The following is a 27,724-nucleotide window of genomic DNA, read 5'->3' as shown; positions in this document are numbered from 1 at the left end:
GCTTACCAGAAGTGGTGAGAGTCAGTATGAAAGTTGGGGAGGTATTAGCGAGGCACAGTCGGCGGGGAGGGAGAGGCAAAGAAGGAAGGAATAGAAAAGAACTACCAGGAGCATATTCAGCATAGGGACAGTAGGAGCAAATCCAGTGAGTTCAAAAAGCCCCACGTTGCATGCTGAACATGGTGGGAGTTGCATAGGTAGACCCATGTTCCCAGGCACAAAGCAAGAGGTAAGCAGTGGTGAGAGGTGAGGTTGGAGACCTAAACAGAATCACGTCATGAAGCAGCTGCAATGCCAAGTTAATGAACTTAGAAGATAGATGGCAGGGAGACATTGCAAGAGTGTAAGCAGGGATTCAAGGGTGTTACTCAGAAACTCAATAAACTTCTTCTGAACTAATGTAGGCAATATGCCAACTATTGGGTAAATGGCACTGAGGTCATAGAGTTACAATTCAGCAGGGGATGTCAGTGATAGGCCTAGCTCAGGGAGGAACGGATTCTGGTCTGAGCCAGCTCACCTCCCTGGCAGTGCAGTGGATAGCAGGGAAGCAGACACACAGGAAGCAGTGAAAGATCAGTTGGAGGACTTATATTTCAATTCAGGCAAAAGATGATAAATTATCAAGCCCAGGGAAGGAACAGTGTTCCTGGAGATAGTCAACACACCATGTGTTGTCATCATAAAAGGTAGAGCTTATCTGGATTCTCCACTCTTCTTCCAGGCCTCCACCTCACACCTGCTCTCTGGAAACGAATGTGTGTTCCCTCACAGGCTGCCAGAACCTTCCTGGGAAATCAGCATGTGGATGCATCTTGAAAATTCAATCTGGCTGCATCCTGAGAGTTTCACATGCTGGTTCTCTGGGACCACACACTGAGACACTTTGCAAGAAAATTGAACAGAAAACAGATGGCGAATGTCATGGGGCCTCACATAACTGAGAAGGCAGAGGAGTAAACCAAAAGCAAAGTGCTAATACCAGAGTTCTTAGAATAGGCAGAGAAGTGGCCACCTCCCATCTGCTCCTTGATTGGGAGGTCTGGGAAGGAGTGTTGACCTCCTACAGGAGCAACTATGGTCTCCGTGACCTGGTAGATGGGTTTGGTGGTTAGATTGAATTGTCCCACATCTCTTCCCTCTGTTCCTTCACTCTGAATATTCTTTGGGTTTATTACAACAGCTCAGAATGCACACTCTAAATTTAGACCCTAACTATTTCATGTTTCCAAGGGAACTGTAAATTACTTTGTGAATGTACATACAACACAGCCAGCGAAATCCGCTTGATGAAGCCCTCTCTTACACTCGGTCTCTGAAGGCGCCTCGTAAATTGTTGTTTTGTCCAGGCTCCTGGACAGCTGACAGCCTCAGACAGATTGCCTTTTCTTCCCCATCTGACATTCGGTAGGAGACTCTGCTGTGAGTACTCAAATCTACAAAAGCTACAGCTCCAAACTCCCCCCAAAGTCCTGTGTTGTGCCTGTGAAGGATTTACTGGATGAAGAACCAAGTCAGGGTTTCTCCCTTGTGTCTGGACCAACCATGTATCATGAGAGTGCCTAGGTTACTTGCTGCAGCATGGAGTTCTCCCCAGTAGTGAAGGTAGAAGAGTCAATGACCTGAGAGGGAATAATGGAGCATGGGAAACCATTTTGATGAAGTTAGTCAATTTCTTAGGACTGAGTTCGGCTATAGGAGCAGAGAATGGAATTAGCAAGGGCTTAGATAATGTAGAAATTTATTTTTTCCTCATATATAGGAAGTCCAGAGACATCCCGTCCAAAGGCTGGTAGGACAGATGCACAGTGACACCACAAACCCAGCCTCTTCCTACCTAACCTTCTGGTCGGGCAGTTGCCATTTTTAAGTTCACTGCATGATCCAAAATGCCTTCCAGAGCTCCAGCTCCTATGTCCGTGCTCTGGCCAGCAGGAAAGAAGAAGGTAGAAGAGGAAGAAGTCTGCAATTATCAGCCGGTCAGCTTCCTATATGTGTCTTTCCTAGAGTTCCACACAATATCCTGCTTACATCTCCCTGGACCTACCTTGATTGTTGAGCCACATCAAGCAAGAAAGACTGAGAAATGTAGTTTTTTTTTTTAATTGGATGCAATATGGCCCCAAATAATATTTATGTGTTTGCCACCAACAGAGAAGAAGAAAAGGAGTATTGGGTGGAGTTTAGCAGTCTCAGCTATGGTGAGGTTGTAATCACATGAGGAGCAGAAGACCGTTTCCCTTTTGATTTGATACCATGGAACTTAAATAACAGCAAATATTCAGCAGAAGGAACAAATCCTGAAAGGATGGAAGGACTGAGAGGAGAGACAGAAAAGGGCCAGCCTTCCTTTCCCTGAGGGAGGAAGGAAAAAAAAAATGAAAGGATGGAGAGAAGAAAGGAGAACTGAAAAGAGCAGGCAATAAGGAAAAAGGAGAAATCAAGAGTAGGCTAAATATAGTAAGGAAAGGAGAATGCAACTGGGGTGTTTCAAGATGTTTGCTATCTGGAGAAGTTTGGGCTTCCAATCTCTAGCCTGGGGTCTTCTTCTGTGCCTTCCTAGGAGCAGGGCTCCCTGCCTCTGCTTGTAACCACAGTTGTTCCAGCCCCTCTCCTGCAATGTCTGGAAAATGGAACAAGCCATGTCCCTCTACCTCTGGGCTGCCCTTGACCGTGAGTTTTCACCAGACTAAGCACTCCGGAAAATAATGTACATACTTAGAATCCTTTACTGTAGGATCAGGCACACCTTAAATGTAGAAGCTGCTGCTAACTGAGATGACCCCTTCCAGACCTGCCCCTGCAACATGGCATTCACTGTGATTGCCTTCTCCAACTGAGACAGGCAGTCCCTATGTCAAGACCCATGGTTAGCCATGGCCCTTTCCAAGACCCCCTCCCCCAGAGGAGAAACCTCATTCCTCCTAGTATCTAGCCAGTTGGGGCAACAATATCTCAAGCTTTGGCAGAAGGCAGAAGCTCTCACCTCCATCAGTAGCCTGCAGAGATAGAGAGAGACTGTGGTCCAGAAACAAGGGAAAGTGGGGGATTCCCAGTGAGAGCTGAAGACTGCTTATTCTCCTTCCTCAGTTACCTATGAAGTAATCACCATTCACAGAAGCAAGCTTTGGCTTTTCCCAGCTTTTGACCTGCTCTGTAGGAACCAGAAGACCACCACCATGGGCCTCACCCCCTCTCTATGATTGTGTGAGAGGCATTGGTTCTTTCCTGCTCTGCTTAGGCCTGCCCCCAACCCAAGAGAAATGTCACTGTCAGCAGAAGCTCTCCTGGCCACCTAGGAGGAAAGTTGCCCGCATTGATTAAATTATTTTTATTCTAGACCTTCCTAGGAACAAAAGCATTGGGTGGATGCTGGTTCACCCCCCAATGGAAGGGAGGGAAAGGGTTATTAGGGAGGGGGTTGCCAATGGTATACCTCTGTTAGAGTTTAAGTTTCTGTAGAACAGAGAGTGTCATCTTACAACTATTCTATATGACCTTCAATACCCAATATGGGGCTTTCCATATGGTAGAACTTTGATAATACTTGTTAGATAAATACATGAGAAGACATCTATTGGTTTCAGCTTCACACAGCAGAGACAAAAGCCTTAAATAACAGAGTAATATGAAAAACGTCCAAGAAAAAAGTTCATGTTCTGCTTTCTCTCCCAATTGATTCATTTCTCCCTAAACGTCCATTTGGTACAGTCCCCAAACAAAAAGGCAGTCTCGAGGATGTCCGATGCTGAATGTCAGGCACATGATTATGCGAAAGGCAGGCTGCTCCCCGGGCTCCGTGGAGAGCTGTGAACAACTCAGTTCCTAGAATCAGTACTTTTCTGAGAAAAAGCAGATGATGGAGTCAAACAGCTTCCCTGATCCATTTATCTATAGGTGCAAAATAAGGGTATCCTAACTGGGCCCCAGAGAAACTCCACAACACCGGGAGTGGTGCCGAAACAAAATTTTCCTCTTTTTTGAGGAAAACCACATTTTTTCACTCCAAAATATGAAAGAATGCGTCGTTGCAGTAATAATTTCCCTTTAAATAATGATGTTGACTGGGCCCTCTTCCCCATATGGTAAGTAGAAAGAGTTTTTACTTGAAGACAGTGAAAGGGAAGTAGAGAAGAAACCTGAAGGATGCCAAGCACAAACACGGCCCAGTGCGAGGAGAGAGGAAAACGCTGAGTCGCCATCAAAGAGTAGGGCAGTACAGTGTGTAGAGCAGGGAGCTAGGAGTTGGGAGACCCGCTCTCTAATCTCAGGTCTACCACTGAGAATTGGGGCTGCTTCCGCCCCTGCTAGATACCAAAGCTTAAGGTGAACCTTAAATCTGTGCGTACATCATCTGGCGTGTGTACCCCCTGGAAGTACTCAGAGATGAGAGGGAAGACCAGAAACTATCCTCGGACATGACGTGACCTCACCTACAAAAATCATCCTCCGAGCCTGAGATATGAAGGAACACGCGTTCTCACTAAGACTGCTGTTGAATTCTCACTTCAAGAACCCTTCTTCAAGAACTCTTAACTCCTTCCTCAGAAATGAATCCCTAAAAGTCATCTGAGCTGCCATTCAGCCATCTCCCCACCAATGTCTTTCCCCCATTGACTATTACTAACTGCCACGGATTTTTGTTGTTGTTTAACTTCCTCAGAGGCTAAACAATGCTAGTTGAAATGTGGTGATTTGGTAGATGAACTCTCCAAGTCTCACCCTGGGGTTTCAGCAACAAGCTGGGGTGGAGGGCTGCTGCTTTCTTCACCACCTAGTGATGACCCACTCAGGGTTATGAAGTAGTTTTACCTCACAGGTAGATTCTATCCTTCAGGCAGGGTTGCATGACATGCTGTGTTGAGAAGGTCAGTGGGAGAGAGCATCATGACCAGTTTATAGTATCCATCATAAGGGAAGAAAGCAGAAGTGATGACAGTCAAGCCATTTACTTTATATTCCTTGGCACATGCTCTTGGGCTATCAACCTGTGCTGACAACAACAGTGAGGACCCAATTCTTCCAGTGATTCATCTTTCCTCAGTGACTTCCTGCAGCACTCTCCTCCCATCTTCTGGAAGATGCCTTCTAGATCCTACCCTGTTCTAACCTGTGCTCTAAGTCCCTGAGAAGCATCTTAGAGTATCCCATTGTAATATGAATCCCATAAGATGCTATTAAAAGTCTTTGGATCCTACATCTGGGAAATCCTACATGCTAAATGTAGCTAACAATTTCATCTACTAGTTATTGAGCATTTATCACACTGCAGGTTCTAATATATGCTTTATATATTAGTTAGGTTAATCCTCATAATAGCCTTAACGTAATGTCCATTTTACAGAGGAAGAAACTAAGGCAAGAGAGATTATGCAACTAGCGGCTATTGGTTCAATCTGGAAATCCAAATCTAAAATCTGTTCTTTTAACCACTAGCTGATGGTGCTTGCTTTGGCAGCACATATACCAAACACTAGCTGATGCTGCCTTTCATTTCTATATCATCTATTCTTATCTATCTAAATCTAGTTAGCGTTGTAATCTGTGTCTTCACCTTCATATCTACACTAAATCCGTACTTACATTTATGTCTAGATCTATCTTGATGGTTCAAAAATCACATTAGCATGTTAAAGTCTCTGAAAATTTCTTCTGTAAAGAAATCTATTTAACTCTGTTTAATTTATTTCTAAATTTATTTGACACAAGAAACCCTCTACAGACATTTTTTCTCCTCTTTGCTTAGCTTCCCCTAACAATTCATGCCATAGAATGTTCTAGGGCACTATGAAAATATGCTTTTGAGGATTTTCTGAAGGAAGAATGAAAATCTTGAATCTCAGATTCAGCTTTCTGCTTTATTTAGACCAATATTAGTATAACCAGATGACTTGAGATCCACGTGAGAGTTATCCAGATCTTCGGGTCCTAAATGAGTTTAAAGGGAATTGGCAAATGTAGAAAATAGAATGGACTCTATCCTTGAATATTTGATTAATTGTTTAAGTAACTGGTGATAGATTGGTGAGAAACAGAGGAGTCAAGTCAAGCCAGGAATAAACCAATTGTAGATGGTGAGCACTTTCACTTGCAAAAAATGAGAAAAATGCAGAATGGCATAAGAATCTTGAAATCTGGACAAAGATTTTCGCATTGGAACTCAAATTCAACCAATAGTTGGAAATTTATTCCTTATTATACTGTATATATATATGTGTATATGTATATACACATATATTATATGTATATGTATATACATATATTATAATGTATATATTACATTGTGCCTGGTAGATGCTCAGAGAAAAATGTTGGTCTAAATGAATGTTTGATCCAGAAGAATTTGCTTCCCCTCCCTGGGTCTTAGTTTCTTGTATATAAAATGAAGACAATAATAGGGATTTCTATTTCCAGGGTTGCTAGGAATATTAAATCAGATGATGTATTTGAGAGCAAGTTTACATTTTAAAGCCTGATTTAAATATCTGCTGCGGGGGCTATCATCATCAACAGTAATAAACTTAGTTGGATTGGAAACACAGCCATTTTCATTCACATCCGTTGTTTTAGCCATGGTTCTACCAAAGTTACAACTTGAATGGGGCGCTGGTCAGCAGTCAGTACCCAGGGAGAAGCAAGACCCTCACACAGAAAGAGTCATAAGAAAGCCCCTTCGGGACAAAGTAAGGATGACCCCTAACCCACCTAGCCTCTAACTCTGAATAAAGATTCCCCACCACCACCACCAAATTCTGGAACATTCCTTTACCATTGATACACTGAACTGTATATTCTGCTGAACTGTACCTGCTTAGTGTTTGCTGAATTCAGCTTGAGTCTCTGAAAGTTCATTTAGGAGGTAGAATGGTGTTGCCATTAACCTTCCCCTCAACCATTCCCCAAAGTTACAAAAATGGTAAGAATTCTAATAATAAATCTAGATCCCAACCCCAGGTTGATTCTGCTGTACTGTGTTTCTTGGTGCTAGAGCAGAGGCATCTGGGAAATGTGGCTTCAAACAAACAAGCAAACAAACAGAAACAATATTGTCAGTACCTCACATCTTTGTAAATTCTGCTTCCCTGAATTAGCCTCTAAAGTTATCCTGGCCAAAGGGGGAGTTAACAGCCCTGCATGACTACCGTGACTTCCGAGACTTGATATGTGGCTAGTCCAAGCTGAGATGCACTGCGAGTGTACACTTCAAAGACTTAGGGTTAAAAAAAAAAACAAAACTCATTAACAGTTTTTGATATTGAGGGCATGTTGAAATGATACTATTAGAGCTACATAAAAGATATTATTAAAATTAATTCCACCTGTTTATTTTTACCTTTTTAGTGCATCTACTAGAAAATTGTAAATTACATATGAGACTCCCAATGGTGGCTTTCATTGTACTTTCATTAGACAGTGCTGCTCTAAGGCAGTGATTTTCAAATTGTAGCCTGTGACGTATTAGTGGAGCATGAAACCAGTTTAATGGGTTACAACCTGCGCGGTTTCTTAATGAAGGAGAAGAGAATGCACTATAGTAGAACGGATTAGAGCACATTCGAGAAACAGCAAATGCTGTTCTGTGGAGTCTTGGTTTCCATTTTACATTTATATAGGATTTATATATCACATACTGGGTTTCCAAGTAAAAAATGTGTTTACTGTCAATAGAGTATAAAGTGTTTGAACACCCTTTTCTAAATTATCCATGATGAGACAGTACTTCCTTGAGTCAGAATGTTCGGGCATAAGCAACAAAGGCTGTAGGACTTGTGCCTGACTGGGGAGATCCAGAGTTGAGTCAGGTCAATGCTGTAACTTTTAAGCTCTGCCCAGGGAAGCTTCGTGGCCTCTCCTGATGTCAGGCTGAAGTAGGAGAGAAGGGCGATGGTCCTGCCTACTTATTCCATCTGTGAGTCACACAAGGATGGAGGCCGGAGCGGAAGGCAGCCAGGCATCAACCACTGCGACCTCCCCAGGAGCCTCTGGGGCCCCGGTGGATGAAGACAGGGAGCAAACAGCAACCTAGTGACGTGAGAAGCCTGAAGCGATGCCCCCTAACAGGCAAATTAGACCCCGTGTTACTAATTTTATGCTGAGATCTGCTTCTTCCTTCTGCACATCCCTGGGAAAGTTTCTTCTCCAGACTAGTCAGGGAATCCACGGCTCCAAAGATGTCTAGCCTCGAGATCATTAAATTAGAAAATGCAACCGCTGCACTTTCTGAAGGCTGAGCCTCAGTGATCTCAGCAGGCTCCCGAGGCAGTGTTTCCTGGGGAGCCAAAGGCTGGCTCCAGGTTGATTTAAGACCCCACAAAAGCATCATGGTGAGCGGCCCCTGGAATAGGCCTTGCCTTACAGGTGGCAGAGGCTAAGGACCAGCCAGGGGGCGGTTCTGCTCGTTCCCCAGGGCGCAAGGGAGCGGAGCCACAGGCCGCTGGGCTCCCCGCAGCTGCCTAACGCCAGCGCCCCCTGGAAGTCCTAGCCCTGGGAGGGAGGGCCACAGGGGCTCTATGTTCCCAGGATCCGTTCCCAGGATCCCAGAGGCTAGAAACACTAGCCTCTGCAAATCCAAGTACTGTGGTTGTGGAAATGTATATGGAGGAAGGATGCAAACACGGCTGCTGGCTGCCTTTCCGCACTGCCCAGTTGTGTCCCCAAAGTCGTTTTCATGACCAATCAGCGTACCGCTTCAGGAGGTGATGTCACAGGTTTTGATAAAAACCAGTTCTGATCGCTGCCCATGAATTACTCAGGGTCCTTATAGCAAAATGCCTTGGATGGTAAGAACTCACTCAAACGCCCCAGCTTGAGTCCCGCCCAGCACCTCAGGAAGCACAGTCGGCAGACTAACATTTTTTCGAGAGCTTCTTCATGCCAGGCCCCGTGTCAAACGCTTCATACCTACTAAGTATGAAATACTTCAAATAACCTGTGAGACAGAGAGCATCGTTCCTTCCATTTTACAGAGGAGGAAGCTGAAGCTGGAACTCGCCCACGATCGCGTGACTAGGATGTGTCAGACCAACTTCGGGCCCTTGGATTCCCAAGCCCCATACCTATGACACCCTCTTACCTCGCGCTTCAAGTATCCTTAACTCAAGATCCTAGGAAACGACTTGATAAGTAACATCCTCAGACCTGAGCCCGGAGGTGTGCTTATAACACTTGGGCTAGAATTGCTGTCAGTCTCTCCAGGGGAGTGAGACTCCATCCTCCCCAGACCCACAGGGATGTTGGCACTTACAGCACGCTCAGAGCACTCTGGCATGAATCACCCTCCAGGGTCTTTGCATGGGTCTTCCTTGCACGGTCTTGGTCCCCAAAGCTCATCCTGAGCCTTCCATCTCAGCCAGCAGCTTCCTCCTTCCACTCAAACGTGGCCACTTCCCAGCTCCCTCTGATGGAACCGGGCTGGTGCAGCATGGCACATGGAAACCCAGGGGCTTCCATCCCCCACCGGTCCTGTCTGTCTGTCTCCTGCTCCAGGCATTCCCAACCCTGCTGAAACTTCTCTTCTCCAGAGTTTCCCCTCACCCCTGCCTGAGGGTCAGCTGTTTAGACTGGTCAGAAATCACAGGGTCAGGAGAAGGGCAGACCCTTCTCTCCCCTGGGCTCTCTCTAGCAGACCTCGTCCGTGATTCTGATCAGGATCAAGACACAATGTTCCCGCCACCGCGACACGTTCAGACACGATTCTGCACACACGTTAATGAGGAGAAGCACACAGAGGAAGCCAGTCAGCCTGTCAACACTTGCCTGGGCTCCCCACCGGCAAAGAAGTGTGCGTGGTGCCAGGGGGAGAGGGAAAAACACAGAAGCTGCTCCCTCGTGGGGATGGGCCCCACTCCCCACCACAGCCTTACCAGGCCTGGCATCTGCCTCACCAGCAGGACAGTGCAGCCCGACAGCTGATGTGGACCTGGGCTGGCCCTAGACCTGCCTACCAGGCTTTCCCTGGGCGGCGCTTCCCCTAAGGTAGCAAACAAAGGAATTTTGTTGGTCCAAAGTGTCTATTTCACTAGACTTTGAAGGGTACAGTCTCAATTATGTAAATAAACACAGATAAAAAAAATTTTTTAAATGCACCAAAATCACTACTGACTTTCACTGGATCAGGGTATTAATAATACCACCTTTCTGGCTCATTTGTAATGAATATGTATTATTTTCCTAATAAGAAAAAAAAATATTTTAAAAATATAGACTTGTTGGTTTAGCTTTAGGCCACTGGTGTGGGTATTCCAACTCCCAAGGCATAGAGTGTTTGGCTGGCACGTACACCCACCTTTATCCCTGGGACAGGTGGCATTTGTATCTCCGTTCTCTTGATGGGTTTCCTCTCTTTTTGATTTTGACCCTAGTGGCTTTAAACGAGCTCTGTGAATTTCAGCAGACCCTGGCTGTGCCCTGGATATGTTACATGACCCACCTCAATCTTGCCCAGAATCATGCTCCAGACCAGCTCAGGATAGCACCTCCGCCCTTGGCCTTGGACCTGACACTGGCCTCCTATGCCTCATGCGCAGCTTCTATAGCCAACTGGATAGCTTTGACTCTAGTGTCCCTCCTGCTTTTTAGGGTCCAGTTTCAAGGATGCAACACAGGCCAGGAACAACCCAGGAATAATTTAAGAATCCTTGTGATTCCCAGGGAGCTACATGCTGCTCTTTTACACCCAGAAAAGTAGACCCTTCCTTCAGTTACTGGTCGTCTGCATGAAATGACAGTCCCCCTCAATGTGGTGGTTCGAGACGATGCACCACAAAGACACTATAGCATCTGTCACTCATTACCACCTGTACATCCTCCATTGTGTTTCTCTCATTTCCACAATGACTAACTTATCTCCCAATGATGACTGACCCTCCAGCTTGTGCGGCCTCTAACCGCTGGGGCTGACACAAGATGGGGGAGGAAAAATGCCACCATAGCTGGATGTCCCACAACAAACCTCCAGCCCATACAGAAATGGAACCACACATTAGTGATACTGATGCTGTCCCATCGATGACATGACATGTCATAGTTTATACAGTATATTCACATAGACTTGATTCTCACTATCAATAATTCCCACTTCACAGGTAAGGAAACTGAGACCCAGAGTCATCCCATGACTTGCTCGGTTTCGTAAAACCAGTGACTGGAAGTGGCAGGAGACACAGAGAAATGTGTTCTTTGAGGCAGGTGCCCTGCCCACCAGGCAATGCCCCCTATCCCTGAGGAGGCCCCCACAGGGGACCATCGATGACCCAGCTCACAGCCAACAACCTCTGTCAAATCCAAGGACAAAGAAGGCCCCAAATCACTCCTTCATTCCTGAGAAGAATCAAATAAATCCATGAGCTAACAGGGCCTGTGTAATCAGAGAAACCAGGTTTCAGCAAAGATGGACGAGCAGCAGGCAAAGACAATTAGGGGGTGTGAGTGGTCTGACAGGTACCAAGGTCAGTAATAAGAAACAATGTGACAAAGGGAAGAGAGCGGGGGAGACCCACAATCCTGAATCTATCAGTGAGAGAGTCTGGAAAGGGACAGGCAGGATGTTTACTAGCCTAACAATAAACTGTGCTGTTAGCTAGCAGGACAGCCTGTCCCCAGTCCCCAGGGTCACCTCACACACTCCCAGCAGTGGTTCTCGGGAATAACATGGCACAGAGGGCAATTTCAGAAACTTTGGAAACAGGAGAAACCAATGTGTGGAGGGAAACGTGGACACCTAAGTAGGTAAGGCTGGCCGGAGCTACATCATGTGTGCATGTACATACATATTTAGATAAAGGGCCCCCAAGACTTCAGGATCTGTATTATAAGCTGGGACAAAAGATAGCTAGATGACAGACCCGCCCTCTAGGGACTCTCTGACTAGGGATGGACACAGGGAGGATACAACTCTGCAGATAACTATCCTGTTAAGTGTAGTAACAAGTTCTACGTGAGCTCAGAGAGAGAAGTCATCGTCACAAATCCTTCGTGGTGTGAAGGCTTACTAGTCTACTGGTTAGTTATATCCTTTGGCATTCAAAAACTTTGAATCTTGGCACCCTCACTTTAAGGCTTTGTGATTTTACACAAGTCACTTAACCTCTCTGCCACTCAATTTCCTCATCTATAAAATGGGGACAATTGTAGTCGCTTGTATGGTTGCTTTGAGGATTAAATGAGTTAATATGCAAAAGCCTTTGACAAGTGCCTGGCAGGTGCCTAGCATATGTATGCATTGGTCGGAGAAAGCTCTCCCTTTCCCCCCAGAATGCAGTCCCACATACGTATCCCAGTGGGGCACCATGTGCAGACCCTGGGTAGCGTAGCTACATGTGACCAGCTTTGTTGAAGCTGGTGGGAGTTCCCTTCCTAATCAAATGTGGCTGGTTCAGACAAACCCAGCCACATCTTCAACCTTCTATGCAAAGCCCAGAAACCCTGCTATTTTAGAGAAAGACAATAAATACCATTGTTAATTTATTACTGTGGACTCATTTTGCAGATGAAAAGTTCGGGCCATTCTAGACACATATTTGAGGGTCTAGACTAATGAAGGTATAATATCTTAGACCAGGAATGAGGGCATGTCATGGCCTACCTCGTAATTATCTTCCAACATTGCCGCTGATGGATAAGGCATGGAAAATTCTCAGCGCTGGCTCAGGAAAGAGCTCACCTGCTTAGGCTTCCATTTCAATGAATCAGCTGGTGTCTTGCTCAGCAGGGGGAACCCTCATCATGACTCCCTCCCCCAAGAAATCCTGTTTGATAATGAAACTAGGATCAAAGGGATAGTTTTCCTAATACAAACTCCAAAGAAAGGATCCAGTTTTGATTTGTTCTTAGGGAAATCTGAGAGTTTCTTGGGGGTATAGTCCTCCAGCCCTAGAGAAGAGAGCTGTTGTGTAAACAGAGAGAAACATAAAAAGTTCCCTATGCACTGACTATAGCTTGGGCTTCTCCACTCCCTCTGGGCCTCGGGTGCCAGACTCCCTCCCCATGTCTAGCCCTGCAGCTGACCTTCAGTATCCATGAGTCCCCTGCCCCTACCTGCCCAGCCAACTGCGTATTAAAGCCCCTATAAGTGGCCAAAGTGTAGATAAAGTAGAAGGTTGAAATTTCTCTGTTTAACTTGTAGAACATACTTTTTGCTGAGAAATAAATTAACCTGTGCCTTCATTATTATTATTTCTAATTTCATTATATTTCCCCAGTTTCCTATAAGGAAAACAAACTCAGGGAGATGTGAACCAAGTTCCATTCAACCCCATAAAGGGAGCAGAGGTTACCCTCAGAACACTTGATTTCTTTGATATCAGCTTCACAGCATGTCACTCCCAGGAATAAGCCTGTTTACTCCTCTGTAAAATGGGGCAATATACCTACCTTACATACTTTACAAAACTCACAAAAGGATGAACCAAGATTATGTTTATGAAAGCATTTTGTAATCTATACTGAGCTCTGCAAATGCCAGGGGTTCTGGTCCTCTGGCTCCTTTTAGTGCTTTTCAACAGGAGAAAGGTAGAAAGATCGATGTGAGAAAAGATGCTGAAACCTTTCACAGGCGATGAATCTTATTCCCTGTGACTGCATGAAACCACACTGAAACCATGTCCACTGTTAGGTTAGATGAGGCTGTTGTTCAAGTGAAAATGTCCCTGTTATTTATGGTCTAAGGCCTACCTGTCTCCAAATAGGTTTTCAGAAGGTGTTAATTTATTGCTAATACTGTATCTTGTATTACTTTGGCATTTGACTACTAAAGGAATGAGGCACAGAGGACAGGTAAATTTTAAGCAGAACTGGGGAAGGGAGAAAATGCCTGGGGTAAACCACTCTCCCCAGGAAGCCAGGTCTCTGTGGGTTCTCGCAGGCATGAGCCCTGGACAGCCATGCTCAGTCAGTGAGGACACTGCCTTTGCCCACTAGGGTGAGTAGAAGCGGAGCTGTTAACTATCCTTAAGGCCCAGTGGAGGTGACAGGAGTTTGCAGAGAGGTTACCAGAACCTAGAAAGAGAGTCAGTGGTGTAGAGGAGGTCACCTTGAAAGGGACACTGCTGGCCTGAGCGACATCCCAGGAGGAAGCCAGGACCCTGCTCTCCTCCTGACTCCAGCTGTAGCTATCCTGCTGGGCCTCCCCCTACCACGGAAGTGACAACCCAAGCCAAGGACGAGGGAGCCTCCAGTGAGAGAGATGAGGGAGGGGAAAGGTGGAGAGAGGGTCTGGAAGGGCCCATGGAAGAGTTCAGGGGCTGCTAGTGTGCCTGGAGAGGGACTCAGTCCCTTGGAGCTGTGCGCTGAGGCTCCCTCCCCTGTCTAGGGAGGAAGGAGACGTCCGCCGAAGGGAACAGGACACCGAGCTCCAGTTCTTGCAGGGATAAACCCAAGCCCACCAGAGACATTCTGCACCCTCCATGGGCTCTGTTGTACTTCTCTGTACCCTGTAGGGATCACGCACCAACTCCGGGAGCCCTCAAAACGCGCTTCGCTCACCAAAGCCTCAGCTGCCCAGCCACGCTCGGCGCCGACTCCAAAAAGCAGCTGCTTGTAGCTAAATGGTCAATTCTTTCCTTTATTCAGATCAAAAACATGGAAAAGTCCCATATTTTACAATACATATCCTGAATCGAGCAGTTAATCAAACAACATCGGCATTCCACGGGAGCCTCCTCTTAGCAATAATGAACAAAGATGATGCCGTATAACTTAATGGAGAACAAATGCATTTTGTCAAGACAGAGTGCGAGTAGAGGAATTTAAGAAATTATGTACCCTGAAAAACCACTCTCGAAAGTAATGAGGAAAGCTAATCTGAGCCTTACTGACTACATAACTGCAAAATAAGATAAACGACAAGCAAACGGTCTTTTGAGTCTGGCAGATTAGTACTCATCTTTGGCGCCAACCACAGCGGCAGATGTCAAAGCGTCTCCGAATCATGTCACGCCCTGCTTACAACACGCAGAGGGCCCGACGGGCCACGGAGAACACTGCAAGTTTCTGCAGATGTCAAGGCTCTTGGACAACGGGCTGCCCTAATCCCTGAACACCACGCACACATCCCACTGTGCCACGACCACGGTGGGGATGGCCCCACCTCCAGCACGATTCTCCTAGGTCTCTACTCCTCACCCCGCCACAGCTGCCTTTTCCTCTGCCTCGTCCCTTCTACAGCTTCCCAATTCTTCAAGACCCAGCTCAAAGGCCCCCTTCTTCCCCACTGGGTTTTTTCTAGAGAATCTTGTGGTTGAAATGCTTCCTTCTGCTGGGCTCCCCGAAGCATTTCCCACAGACTCCTGATGCTGCCCTCCTCACGGTCTCCTGTTTCTTCTTGGTGTGCGAGTCCCTCCCTGCCAGCTACCCGGGGAGTGACCTGAGATTTCTCTAGCTCACCCCTGACATCTCGAATGGAACCTAGCCCTGTCGCTGGCGTGCAGTCAGTGTGTAACTGAATTTAATTAAGCCAGTTGTGCTTCACGTACCGGTACTCTCAGAACTCCCTCAAACGTTGGTGAGCAGATAGTGATGTTATTTCATGCTCTAGAATATATAACTCACCTGTGTCTCGTCTCTGGGTCAGGGTGGTACTATTTCATGCTCTAAAAGACATAATTTACACAATGAAGAAAATAACTCCTTTAGACCTCTAGAGCTGAACTTTTATAAGTTGCCACCTGCAATATACGAGTCATCTGAAGAAATTAATGGACATCCGATATGAAAGCAATTATTCGTTTCCTGCTGGAAGGATTGACCCCAACATAGTTAGGTCATATAATTGGAAACAGCATGAATTTGATATTTGAATCTGTCATTAGGCATTTTTAGAGTGGATGAATTATCTTTTATTCTGGATGTGGGTGAATGTGATTTTTTGCAGGCGACTACCCCTAAGATTTGCCTGTTTCTAAAAGGTTTCAGTGCCCTAGGCTCAAGCAAACAATTCCTACATTTACAGTTATAATTACTTCCAAGTTCAGAGCTCACATTTATAAATTGGCATGGCCCTGAGTTGGCCTCCAAGACCCACAGGCATATGGACATCAAGCCCTAGAATCAGTGCAAAGACATGGCCAGCTCCCTGATCTCAGAGCACACAGAGGGCATCTAAGTTTTCTTTTAATAATCCAGTTTTAATTAATTTTGAGTTTTTGAAAGACTGAAGATGGTCCCTCCAGAGGCAGAACTACCTAGTCTTTGGCCTTGGGGTTCCAATAAACTCTGTTTATGCTGCACCCTTTGACCCCTCTCCCCTCTCCCTACCTGCCCTCCACAACTCTGTCTACCTTTCCAACCGCTCGCCTCCATCTGGACTGGGACCACCATGTGCGGAAGACTTCTCTGGGCGCTGCTCCCACAGTTAGCTTTGTTCACCGTGTGAGAGATACTTATTGAACTTGGCTTGAGGATCTCCAGTGTACTAAGAAAAACAGACCGCCTCGCTTTGTCTTTTGGTGTCATGGGTATGAGTATAGTCTTCTCAACCAGGTTGTAAGTCCCATGAGGGCAGAGACCACTTTCTCTCTCTCTCTCTTCTCAGGGGTATCTTAGGTGGGAAATAAAAACCATTGATTTGGGGATGCTTTTAGGTGGGTGGTTCCTCTTATAAGGCAATCTTCTTTCCATTCTTAAAAATTTATTTATTTACAAGATTTATTTATTTTAGGGGAGAGAGAGTGTGAGCAGGAGGGAGGGGCAGAGGGAGAAGGAGAGAGAATCTCCAGAAGGCTCTGGGCTGAGTGTGGAGCCCAACGAGGGGCTCGATCCCACAACCCTGAGACCACGACGACCTGAGCCAGACTCAGGAGTCGGATGCTTAAGTGACTGAGCCACCCAGGCACCCCTTCACTGTGTTTTTATTAAATGTAAAGAAGAGGAAGATAAAAGTAATATGATGACTCTTCAAGAAGAATACATAAACAACAAATGGTGACATGGTGTTCTCTCAGCTCAGGAAACACCAATGAAAAACAAACATTAATGATAGCACAAAGGTCAGACTCTTGGAAAAATCTGTGACCCAAAGGGTGGAAATTTATGAGGAATTTATTACTTATATCCGACCTACTTCCAAAGGATAGAGGCGAGTGCTATACGGAGGCTGTGGCTTCTACGACTGAACTGAGAGTCTAGAAATATGACTCAGGATTTAGCTCATCTCTAACTTGTTATGGGTAATTGTGCAAATCATTTCCATACTTTAAGCTTCATCTATAAAATGGGAATAATCGCATGGACCATTGTGAGAATTGAATAGGACTATATCCAAAAATAAATATAAATATATATTTTATTATACTATATTATTGTATTATGCATTATTACCTTATATTAATATTGTTAATATATTACAGTAATTAGTGTATGTTAATCATGGTATATATTAACACATAACCTATTAGGTCATTATTAATATTTTAGATTATGTATTTTCAAATATTCTACAGATGTTATGATGTGTTATTACTGTATTAACATAATATATTACTACATTTAAATCTATTAACACATTATATACATTATTATTAATATATTATATTTTATATATATATTCAAATACCCTGTAGAATTATCTAGGGTGTACAAAAATTGGATACATTCTCAGCTAAATGGAATCTCCATTTACCAAAAATCCTGGGCCAACCTGTAAGACAGACTCTCAGTCCTACCTGCCCCCAAAAGGGAATTAGTGCCCTCGAGGGGTAAGACCTGCCCAGCCTTGCCAGCTGTACTGTAAAGTGGGAATTCAACCTGGGATGACCTCACGCCTCCCCTTCCGGTCCTGAGATTTTATTACTCATTTGGTAAAGTTCCCATGACTGATATCAAGACCTTATACTTCAGATGATGAAGGCATGGCTCTGGGAGGTCAGGCCAAATAGAAGTCTCAGAGGTAGAGCCAGATGGAGGCAGGAGGGGGACCAGAAGCCAGACTGCATGTCCCAACCACTGCGGTTTCTCTAATCCACACTGACACAAAGCTACCCACATCCTATGACCATTTGTGCTGAGAAGCTAATGTGGGTCCGTGTGACTGGGAACCACAGACCCTCTGTGCTGATGCTCACACCGGGGCAGAGCAAGGCGAATGCCGCTCAGGAGTCGGGGATGGCCAGGCCCGGTGGGAGGTGATGCCCTGGCCTGGCCCCGTGTCTCCTCCCATACCACTCTGTGTCCCTTGCTGACGGCTCAGGGCCAGCCACGGGCCCTGACTGCAGGGAGTTTTCTGCCCTCAGGTTCTTTTCAGAAATCTGACAGGCCCAATCAAGGCCTAGTGCTGAGGGAGACAGCGGGCTCCGAGCCCTCCCGGCAGCCCCAACTGTGCCTCCACTGACACAATGGGGCCGACTGTAATCACATTACACCCGCGTCTTTCATAATTACCCTCTTTCTCCAAGTGACAGAGCATCCCAACGGCAGGGAGGGAACTATTTTTAAACTAATTCTTAACAAAAAAAAAAAAAAATCACAAAAAAGAGTGTCATTTTTCCACAGATACAGTTCTGGTTTATAAATCACCCCAGGGACAGAGTGGGGACTAAGGTTGGCAGAAGCTAGGAAATCCAAACAGAGCTCTGGCCGCCCACCCCTGGAGATCACCTCTGCTCACCAGTCCAACAACCTGCATGCTCATTTTTTTCTCTCCTGTTGTTTTTTCCTGAGGTATTTCTGTCTGTCTTCATCTCTTGCATCTCCTCTCTGAGTCGTGGGAGTGGGAGGCAGGGAAGGAAAAAGAAAAACCCCAAAGGCATAGCTTCATTGTGAGTGACCAGTGGCCTTTCCTCTTGGTCACCTCCCCATCCTTACCCGCCCCACACCCCCACCTTCTGGAGACCAGCTCTCCTCTCCCTTCTCTGTGCATGTTTTTCCATAACCACTGCAAATCTCCTCAAGGTGAAGAAAGCAAGCCAGGCGAGGGCCCATGGAGGCGGCCAAAGGCAGGAAGAGGCCTGGAAGACCGGCTTCGGCTGGGGCAGGTGCTCCAGCAGGGCTCTGTGATCCAGGCTCTGCCCACAGGCCTTGGGAGAGGAACGAGCACTTCATCCGCTGGGCACCAGCTCGCCTGGAGGACTGGCCTGTTCTCCACCTCATACAAATTACCCAGAGACTCCTCTGGTGCCGGCCCCGATAATTGCACTGATAAGGAAGCGGGGGGAGGAAATGAATCAATGGCCCCACACAGGTTTCCTGAGTATCAATCTATCGAATTACTGCGACTCTATTGCACTCTCCTTCCAAGGGTCATTAGCTATCTGTCTTGCTCACAAGTGCTGGTGTAGCGCTGAGGCCCAGGTGTATCACTGTCCCTCAGGTTCACATTTGCTCTCTCTGCCTCTAGAAGTCTTGTCGGAGTCTCTCTCCAGCTTGGTATGCTTCCCGCGTTCCCTCCTCCACCTCATCGGCTTTCCCCTCTTGTCCCCCCTGACACACCACACACACACACACACACACACACACACACACACACATCGCTGCTCTGACTGGCCCATTGTGGCCCTGGTCCTGGAGTCTTATTAACTGTAGCTGGATGAGCCATCTGAGAGGTAGGAAGACCATGAGGGGATGGCGAGGCTCTGCTGGTCCCCTCCAGCCTAGGTCACCTCTCATAACAGAATCGGCATCTAGCTTACAGGTGATGCCATCACCTCACACCAAAGCCTGGTGGTGGGGCTGAGAGCAGGTGGGGCCCCTCTACAGGTGACAAGCATATGGAATGCAGCCCTCAGGGGTATGTCACAAGAGGAGGCCAGGCCCCAGAGGAAGCTGCGGAGTTCTGTCCACCAGCTTCGCTAAAGAGCGCCACAGAGAGAGACCACGTGCGGAACAGTCAACATTCTTTGTTGGAATGGGAGGTGGAGGTAGAGAATGAAGGCAGAAAGGGAGGTTTCAAGAATGTGAGAAAGAAAAGCCACTTGGAAATAATGAAGTGACATGAGCTTAGCACAGTGAAGGACGTATTTATTCAGTCAGCATTAAATAAATGTCCATTTCATTCCCCTTCCCTTCAGCAACGTCAGAGGAAGTGAGAAACATGAAACCCTCCACACGTTCATTCTGCCTTCTGTCTCTACCTGTCCCCAGAGCAGCCACCTAAGCCACAGGGAAGTATAGACATGAGAGAGAAGCAGAGGGGCCTGTGGTGTGGTCTAGGGTGGCTTGTGGCTGAGCTGGGTGGGCGCACACCAGCACGAACCTCTGCGTGTCCTGGTCTCCTTAACTACTTGGAAAGGACAAGTTTTTAAAGTGTCCCCCAACTCCTCCAAGATCAAGGTTTACTAGTTTAGAATTGTTCTTGATTCTTTGGGACCCAGTGGAGGCCGGGCACTTTTAAACAAAGAACCCACCAGACAAGCCTTCCCTCCCAGCGGGAGAGACTAACGCAGTTTCTAGGGTAGCTGCCTGTACTGGTGGAGAAAACATTAAGCTAAAAGTCATGGCTGTCAAGATGTCCTAAATCTGATCCCGGGAGAGGAGAGTGTTGATTTTTAAGAGCTCCGAGTCTTTTCATGAGACTGGTATGTGGCCACTAATTAAAGCTGGCTGAAAACAGCAATTGGGAGTACAGACTATGGTCAGCAAGATCCGGGTTCAGTCTTGGCTCCTCTGTTCATTAGCTGTACAATCTTGGTCAAATTCCTTGGTCTTTCCCAAAGTTCATTTTCCTCGTCTCGAATAATGGAAAGAAAGAGGACCTAGCATGTTAGCAAAATCACCACAGAGCCCTCCCTGTTTACAGAGGGGCTGACTGACTGATGCCTCCTTCTGACTGGCTGTGGCCCAAGCCAAGCCAGTTGCTAAATATCTTGACTCCTAAACATCACTCCTCCCTATTATAGAATTATTGTCAGGAGTGAATATAATAATATAAGAAAAACACTGAGTTTGGTGCCTGGTAAAGCTGTTGGTTTTGTTATGGGTTGAGTTGTGTCCTACAAAGGAAATGTAGTGAAGTTCTCATACCCACTATCTCAGAACGTGACATCATTTGGAAAGAGGCTCATTGCAGATGTAGTTAAGATGAGGTTATACAGGAATGATGGGCCCCAATCCAATGTGACTGATGACCATGTGAAGACACAGAGAAGACAATATGACAATGGAGGTGGGGTTTGACGTGTCCCATCTACAAACCAGGGACTGCCAGGACTGCCAGCTAGGAGACAGGTATAGATCTTCCCTCAGAGCACTCAGAAGGAACCAACCTTATTGGTTGGTTCCTTGATTTTGGATTTTTAGTCTCCAGAATTGTGAGACAAAAAGTTCTAGAGTTCATAGTTACTCAGTTGAGATTTGTGACAGCAGCCCTAGGAAGCCAATATGGTTTTATAGTGAGTAGACTCCTCAAAGCTACATGAGAGTATCAGGAACCAGAAGACCATAAGGTCCATTCTAGCTCATCCTCTCATGTAATGCTTGGAAGCCCATCTTCAGCGTTCTCATTAAGCAGACTTTCCACTTGTGCTTGAATACTTCTGGTGACAGAGAGCTCACTACCCACCATGACAATTCAGTAGTTCTGATTGTGAGAAAAGCTATTCTCTAAATGGAGCCAAAACTGATTTCCTTGTAGATTACCCCACTTGGTGGAAAATACTTCCCTTGGACTTTTTGGCAAATAGAAGTCCAATCCTTCAGCTTTCCACGGCCTTCAAATACTGACATTGATAGAGCAGGCACGTGCTTGTACATGTCAGAGTTTTAGCAAACGTGATGTCTTCTTGGGTATGACGCACTTCTGCCAGCCACTACGGGAGGGAGAGCTCTGAAGGGTCTCTCATCAGCAATGAAGGCACCAGCCTGGAAAGGACACACATCACTTCCCCAGAACTGATCAGCCAGTCTCGGTGGCATGGCCGCACCGAACCAAAAGGAGGCCAGAAAACGTAATCCTACCATGTGTCTGGAAAGCCAGGCCGGAAGTACGTGGCGAAGGGCACCGACAATTACGCTATCCCATCAGTGTAGCTGTCCCTGAGTCGTATTACTTGCAGCCCTCTCTGGGCATTCTGGGCATGTGTTGGTCATCGTAATGATCACATCGCATTGTTATTCTATTTATTGTGTCTTCATCGTCTCCACAAAACTGAGAGTTTCTCAAGGCCAGGGACTGGATGGTGGAGGGAGGGCACCTGGGTGGCTCAATCGGTTAAGCGTCTGTCTTTGACTCAGGTCATGATCCCAGGGTCCTGGGATGGAGTCCTGCATCAGGCTCCTTCCTCAGCTGGGAGTCTGCTTCTCCCTCTGCCTCTGCCCCTCCCCTCTGCTCATGCTCTATCTCTCTCAAATAAATAAATAAAATCTTAAAAAAGAAAAAAGAATAGGGACTAGGTCATAAGAAGTGTTTGGTCAGGGATGCATTTTAGAAGAGTGACCATATAGCTAGAGTAAAAGGCAGAGTCCTTATAGTGGTTTATAAGGCTGTATCCAAACTGGCCCTCTCTACCTCTCTTACATCTCCCCACATCTGCTCCTTCATTCGCTTGGCCACAGTCTCACTGTCCCTCAAACTCACTAGTCCGGATCCTGCCTCTGAGCCCTCACACTTGCTTTTCCCTATGTCTGAAATGCTGTTCCACTGCCATCTGCTTGGCTCACTACTCCACTTCTTTGAGGTCTCTGCTCAGCTATCACCTTATCAGAGAAGCCTTCCCTGACCATGCATTGTAATATTAGCATGACTTTTCCTGCCCTGTTAGTGCCCCAGCCCCTCATCGTTTAGTCTTCTCCACTTACATTTGCTGATACAAACACACACAAATGAATGTTGTATCATCATACACCGAATACCATATGCTATGCCTTATAGGATACATTATACATGGTACACAGGTTTCTCTGCTATCTGAAAGTAGAGTTTCCTATGAAAGCTTTCATAAGTTGAAATGGCATAAAGAGAAGAAACACGTACCATTAATTCATATGGAATAGTTTTTGAGCCTTGCCAAACCCAAAAAATTACCTCTCTTGGGCTTTTCTAACACCTTAGATCACATTTTGCTAATGGACACACAAAATAAATTGAGATAAAGTACACATGCTCACAGACACAGTTCAAAGCTCCTGTGGCTCGAAGCTGAGATGCTGAGTGTTGTCCCTAGGGGAAGTGGGACAGCATCCATCCCTCTCACTGCGTGGGGTACGCACCGCTTCTACCACGGTGCACAGCAGAATCAATGCTGAATGCTATTTTTGCTTTTTTTCTAATTTCCTAAATGTAAAAACCCTTTTCAGAACTAATATAGGTCTCTCCCAAGTGAAGGTGGCATAATGCCAACTCTCAAAGAGCAAGAGATACTTGCACACAATTATTTTTACTATTTATTGTTTGCCCTCCCTCTGACACACACATACACACCCATGTGCAAACACACCTGAAAGCGACTTCTATGAATGAAGGAACCCGCGTATGGTAGGTACTCAATAAATATCTGTCAAATGAATGAAAAAGGAACCAATGTACCTCGTGAGTCTTCACTTCTCTGGCCCAATGCCAAATTCCTCCCTCTCATAGGACAAAACTGAGTCTCTTCAGCAACCTGGTCCCCCAGAAGTGGTCAATGGTTCGTGCGGTACAGAGTGAAACAGCCCCTTCCTTCTCCTTTGTTCTGTGTTTTAATTCATAAAGCCTAAACTTAAATAAGATTTTGGAAGTTGCAATATCACGCTGTCAACGGACTCATAGTTAAGTTCGTAATTGACTAGGATCATAAGTGCTGTTCACACATAAAGCTAAAACTTCCTCTCCGTAGATACTTCTGTAGTTGTTGCTTTGGATCGAAGTGTAGGACCTGACATTCTCCCTCTTAAATTGCCTGTCACTTGTCTTCCTTTCCAGTTATAACATCATTTATTCTTTCACTTATTTATTGTCAACTATGTGCAAACAAATCTGCATTACATGCTATGGGTTTTATGGGATAATTTTACAGTTTCTGGGTTAAAAAAAAAAAAAGCTATTCAGCAATAGCAACATGGATCAGACAAACCAATGTTAGTTTAGTAAAAGAAATAGCTAAGGCTCCTCGGCCTTCGGTGTGAGAGCGAGTGTCAGGGACTGATAGCAGAGCCATTCTGGGGAGCTTCAGTGATAGAAGGGGCAGAAGCAACCCTCCAAGGAGGCAATGGCTGGGGACCTGGAAACAGAAAGCCAACAGCACCCTAGATTGAGGGCCTTGGAAAGAGTTGACAGCCATGAGGGTAATTTGGTTCAGTCACGTCACTCTATCTATCCCCAAGGTTGATTTACATGATCTTGATGTGGCCAGTGGATCACCTCGTCCCAGATTAGCTCCAAGAACCTCTCCCTTGTTCAAACATGGGTATGCTAAGTTTGCGCTTTCTTGGTGTCCACTGATGAATGAGACTTCCCGTGTGTTCCAGCAATTTCAGGGCAGTCCTGGGACAGGGAAAGAAGCAGAACAACTATTCTACATATCTGTAAACAATATTTATTTATTTTAATTAATGCCAGGTACTAGGTAAGTACTGTACAGATAATAAACATCCCTACAATTCTGGAAGGCAGGTACCGTTATAATCCCCATTGTGTAGATGGAGAAATGGAGGCCTACAGCTAGAAAAGTGAAGGAGCTGGGTCTGAACCCAGACGGTCTGGCTCCAGTGTCCATGATCTTAACAGCTCTGCTCTGTTTCCTCTTCAGACTGGAAACAGGGACAGACTACGGTTCAATATACAACATAAAGGCTGAGTAATGAGATGTGGTTTTTATACTAGTCACTAATGCAGATCATTTTTACCAAAACCAACCCTCAGACACTGTCCAGTTGAACTGAAAGGGACAAGAATGATGAATAACTTGAGGATAATGGAAGGAGATCAAATAAGTTGGAGAATGATTCAGCCCTTTGCTCACTGGGCAGTCACTCGTTAATTCATCTGTCTGTTCGTCCTTCCAGGCGCCCACTCATTCATCCAACAGCCACGCACTGAGCACTTTAGCTGCCCTAGGCACACATCGAATGCTGCAGATAAGACGTGGTCTGACCAGAATTGATTTTGCAGTCCAGGTGGGGAGAACCAGGCAAAGGAGACGCAGGTCTAGCGTGAGACATGCTGTCAGAGGGGCTTAACTTCGCCTCACTGGGGAGAGCAGATGAAGGGACAGGCGGGAAAGGGTGAAAGGAGGAGGCTTCACGAAGGAAGGAACATTGGATCTGACCCTAGCAAAAGTTTCTAACCTCAATATTCCCAGGAAGATCCTAGAATTACACAACTGCCATCAGAGACAACAGAAAATTGAACATGCTTTCAAGGAATGAGCTAGAGCACAGCAGTTAGGAAGACAGGCTTTCGGTCTGTGAAAGTCCATCAGGCCGGCGTTCAAATCTTAACCTCTCCAGGCAGAATTGCCTCAATCATGAGATGGGGATATCTTCGATCATGAGATGGGGATATCAGCCCCCCTGGGGCTATCCCCAGGGCCAGGCAGGTCACGTGCAAGGTACACAGCCCAGTCTGGTCGCCAAGCCCCATCACTAGGCATCAGGCATCATGCGTGTCTTCTCTCAGTCCCAGCTAGCCTTACCCCATCCCTCCGTCTTTAATCTTCTTAGAAGCTCTAACACTACCTTTAGAACCAAAATTTGTAAGCCTCTTTCCTCTTTTACATAGGAGATAAAAAAGAAATATAATTTCTGCAAAACTGATTTGCATTACAGTAAATTTCTCATCCTCTGTGGGTTTTGGTGACTAGGTAATCAGCAGAGGAGCGAATTCATTATTTTAGCAATTTAAACAGGACCTCGGAAGAAAGGCACCCCGTGGTCACAAAGCACCGGGACTAAACTAATGAGAAGATTAAAAGAAAGTTCAGCTCACACAGTCTCCGATAATCACAAACGTACCCAAGGATTATTAACAACCACAATTACCTGGAACTACATTATCTGCCTGGCTGGTTATTCCAAAGTCAACTCGTATTGAATACACGGGCTTAGAGGAGTTCATAAGTTATTTTGAAGTGGCTGGCAGGGCCCCTCGCTAACAAATATGTGGGAAGATATGAAGGTATGCCTGAGGCTCCGTGGTACCCTTCATCGTACTTCTCACCCAGAGGTGGAAGTAAGCTCTGAGCTCTCCTTAGAAGAATAGCTTAACCACCAACCCCCAGGTGTCAGTCCTCACGGGTCCTCTGGGCTGGGCCTTACTTGCCCACCATGGGGCTCAGACCCAGCATTCTAGATAAGCCTTTTGGGAAATCAAAATATCCTTCTGCAGAAGCAGTGTCCATTTTCAGGAATCCATCCCTCTCGGGGACAGAGCTCTGGGCTTCTGTGACCCTGAGAGCTACTGTCCCTTCCCAACCTACCCGTGGAAAATCTTAAGTGCCTGCTCTACAGCTTTGTAGGATTTCGCCCAGCCCTGGTGCTCCGCACAGGTCTCAGGGGTCATCTCGTTCCTCGGTCTCTCTTGCAGATTCCCACAACTTCGGGCTGTGTGCTGCAGGCTGGTCTTGAACCCGGAGCTCTGGCTGAGAGAATGGGGGTGGACGGGGAAACGGTGGTCCTGAAGAACATGCTCCTTGGCGTCAACCTGATCCTCCTGGGCTCCCTGCTCAAGCCCTCCGAATGTCAGCTGGAGGTCACCACGGAAGGGGTCCAGAGACAGGCGGCGGAGGAGGACGGAGGTGTGGCCAACTACAGCGCTTCTGGCAAAGAGCAGCCAATGGTCTTCAACCACGTGTACAACATTAACGTGCCCCTGGACAGCCTCTGCTCCTCCGGGCTGGAGGCCTCTGCCGAGCAGGAGGTGAGTGCCGAAGACGAGGCACTGGCGGAGTACACGGGTCAGACCTCGGACCATGAGAGCCAGGTCACCTTCACCCACAGGATCAACCTCCCCAAAAAGGCCTGCCCCTGCGCCGGCTCGGCCCGGGTGCTGCAGGAGCTGCTGAGCCGCATCGAGATGCTGGAGAGGGAGGTGTCGCTGCTCCGGGACCAGTGCACCAGCAACTGCTGCCTAGAAAGCGCAGCCACAGGTAGGGGCTGGGGGCGCACGGGTCCCCGCAAGGGCAGCCAAGGCGCGGGGGAGGGGGGCACAGTGCGCCCGAGGGCCGCCTCTCCCACGAAATCAGCACCTCCGGGCACGCACACACGGAGGAAACAGTGCGCGGCTCTGCTCGCATCTGCAGCTCTCTGCCACTGCGTCTCACATCTACATGCGGTCCTTCCCCCGGGGGAATCGGGGCGGCATTCTCTACGCTGCGCAGTCTGAAATACATTAACCTGATTTGGGGGGGATGAGTCAGGTAATGGTACATCCGTTCAGCGCAACAACTTCTGTGGCGAGCAGGGAATTTGGTGTCTGTCTTCATTCATCTTTGGTTTTCACAGGCTGTTGAATTGATATCTCTCCATGTTAACCTCGGGGACTAGAGAACGCGGGCGCTCTGCTCGCTCAGCCACAGCCTCTCTCCCATCTGAGTAAATGATAGTCATTAAGGTCTCCGAGGACCTGGCCTCATCTCCCGCAGGATGCAGGCTTCAGCTCTCTCCGCAGATGCGCACGTGGGTGCGCGTGCACACACATGCACCTGCTCGCACGCGCACGCGCACGGACTCACGCGCACTCGAAGAGCTGATTCCACGCCCCCAAAGGCTGAGGGTCTAGATTTACCTCTCGCCTCACCCACACCCTGACTAGGAACACTTAGAAATTACTATCTTGACCTCTCTGGGAGGGGTCATTACACTTTCAGAGCCAGACTCCCTGAGT

The 27,724-nt window shown here is 46.7% G+C and overlaps 1 protein-coding gene across 2 annotated transcripts in view; it reads left to right on the top strand.

Moving 5' to 3' along the window:
- The window catches only part of TNR (tenascin R), a 391,950-nt gene that overhangs the window by 285,746 nt on the left and 78,480 nt on the right, over positions 1 to 27,724 (top strand). For both annotated transcript variants that reach the window (XM_032838745.1, XM_032838744.1), the window contains one exon: positions 26,426 to 26,987. In XM_032838745.1, the coding sequence (XP_032694636.1) occupies positions 26,489 to 26,987 (499 nt within the window). In that variant the 5' untranslated portion in view covers positions 26,426 to 26,488. The remainder of the gene's footprint in view (positions 1 to 26,425; positions 26,988 to 27,724) is intronic.

The sequence above is a fragment of the Lontra canadensis genome, unplaced genomic scaffold, assembly GCF_010015895.1.
Source record: "Lontra canadensis isolate GAN:19392208 unplaced genomic scaffold, GSC_riverotter_1.0 scaffold106, whole genome shotgun sequence".
Classification (NCBI taxonomy): Eukaryota; Metazoa; Chordata; class Mammalia; order Carnivora; family Mustelidae; genus Lontra; species Lontra canadensis.
Note: the sequence above shows the minus strand (reverse complement) of the source record. Positions and strands in the feature narration are given on the sequence as shown.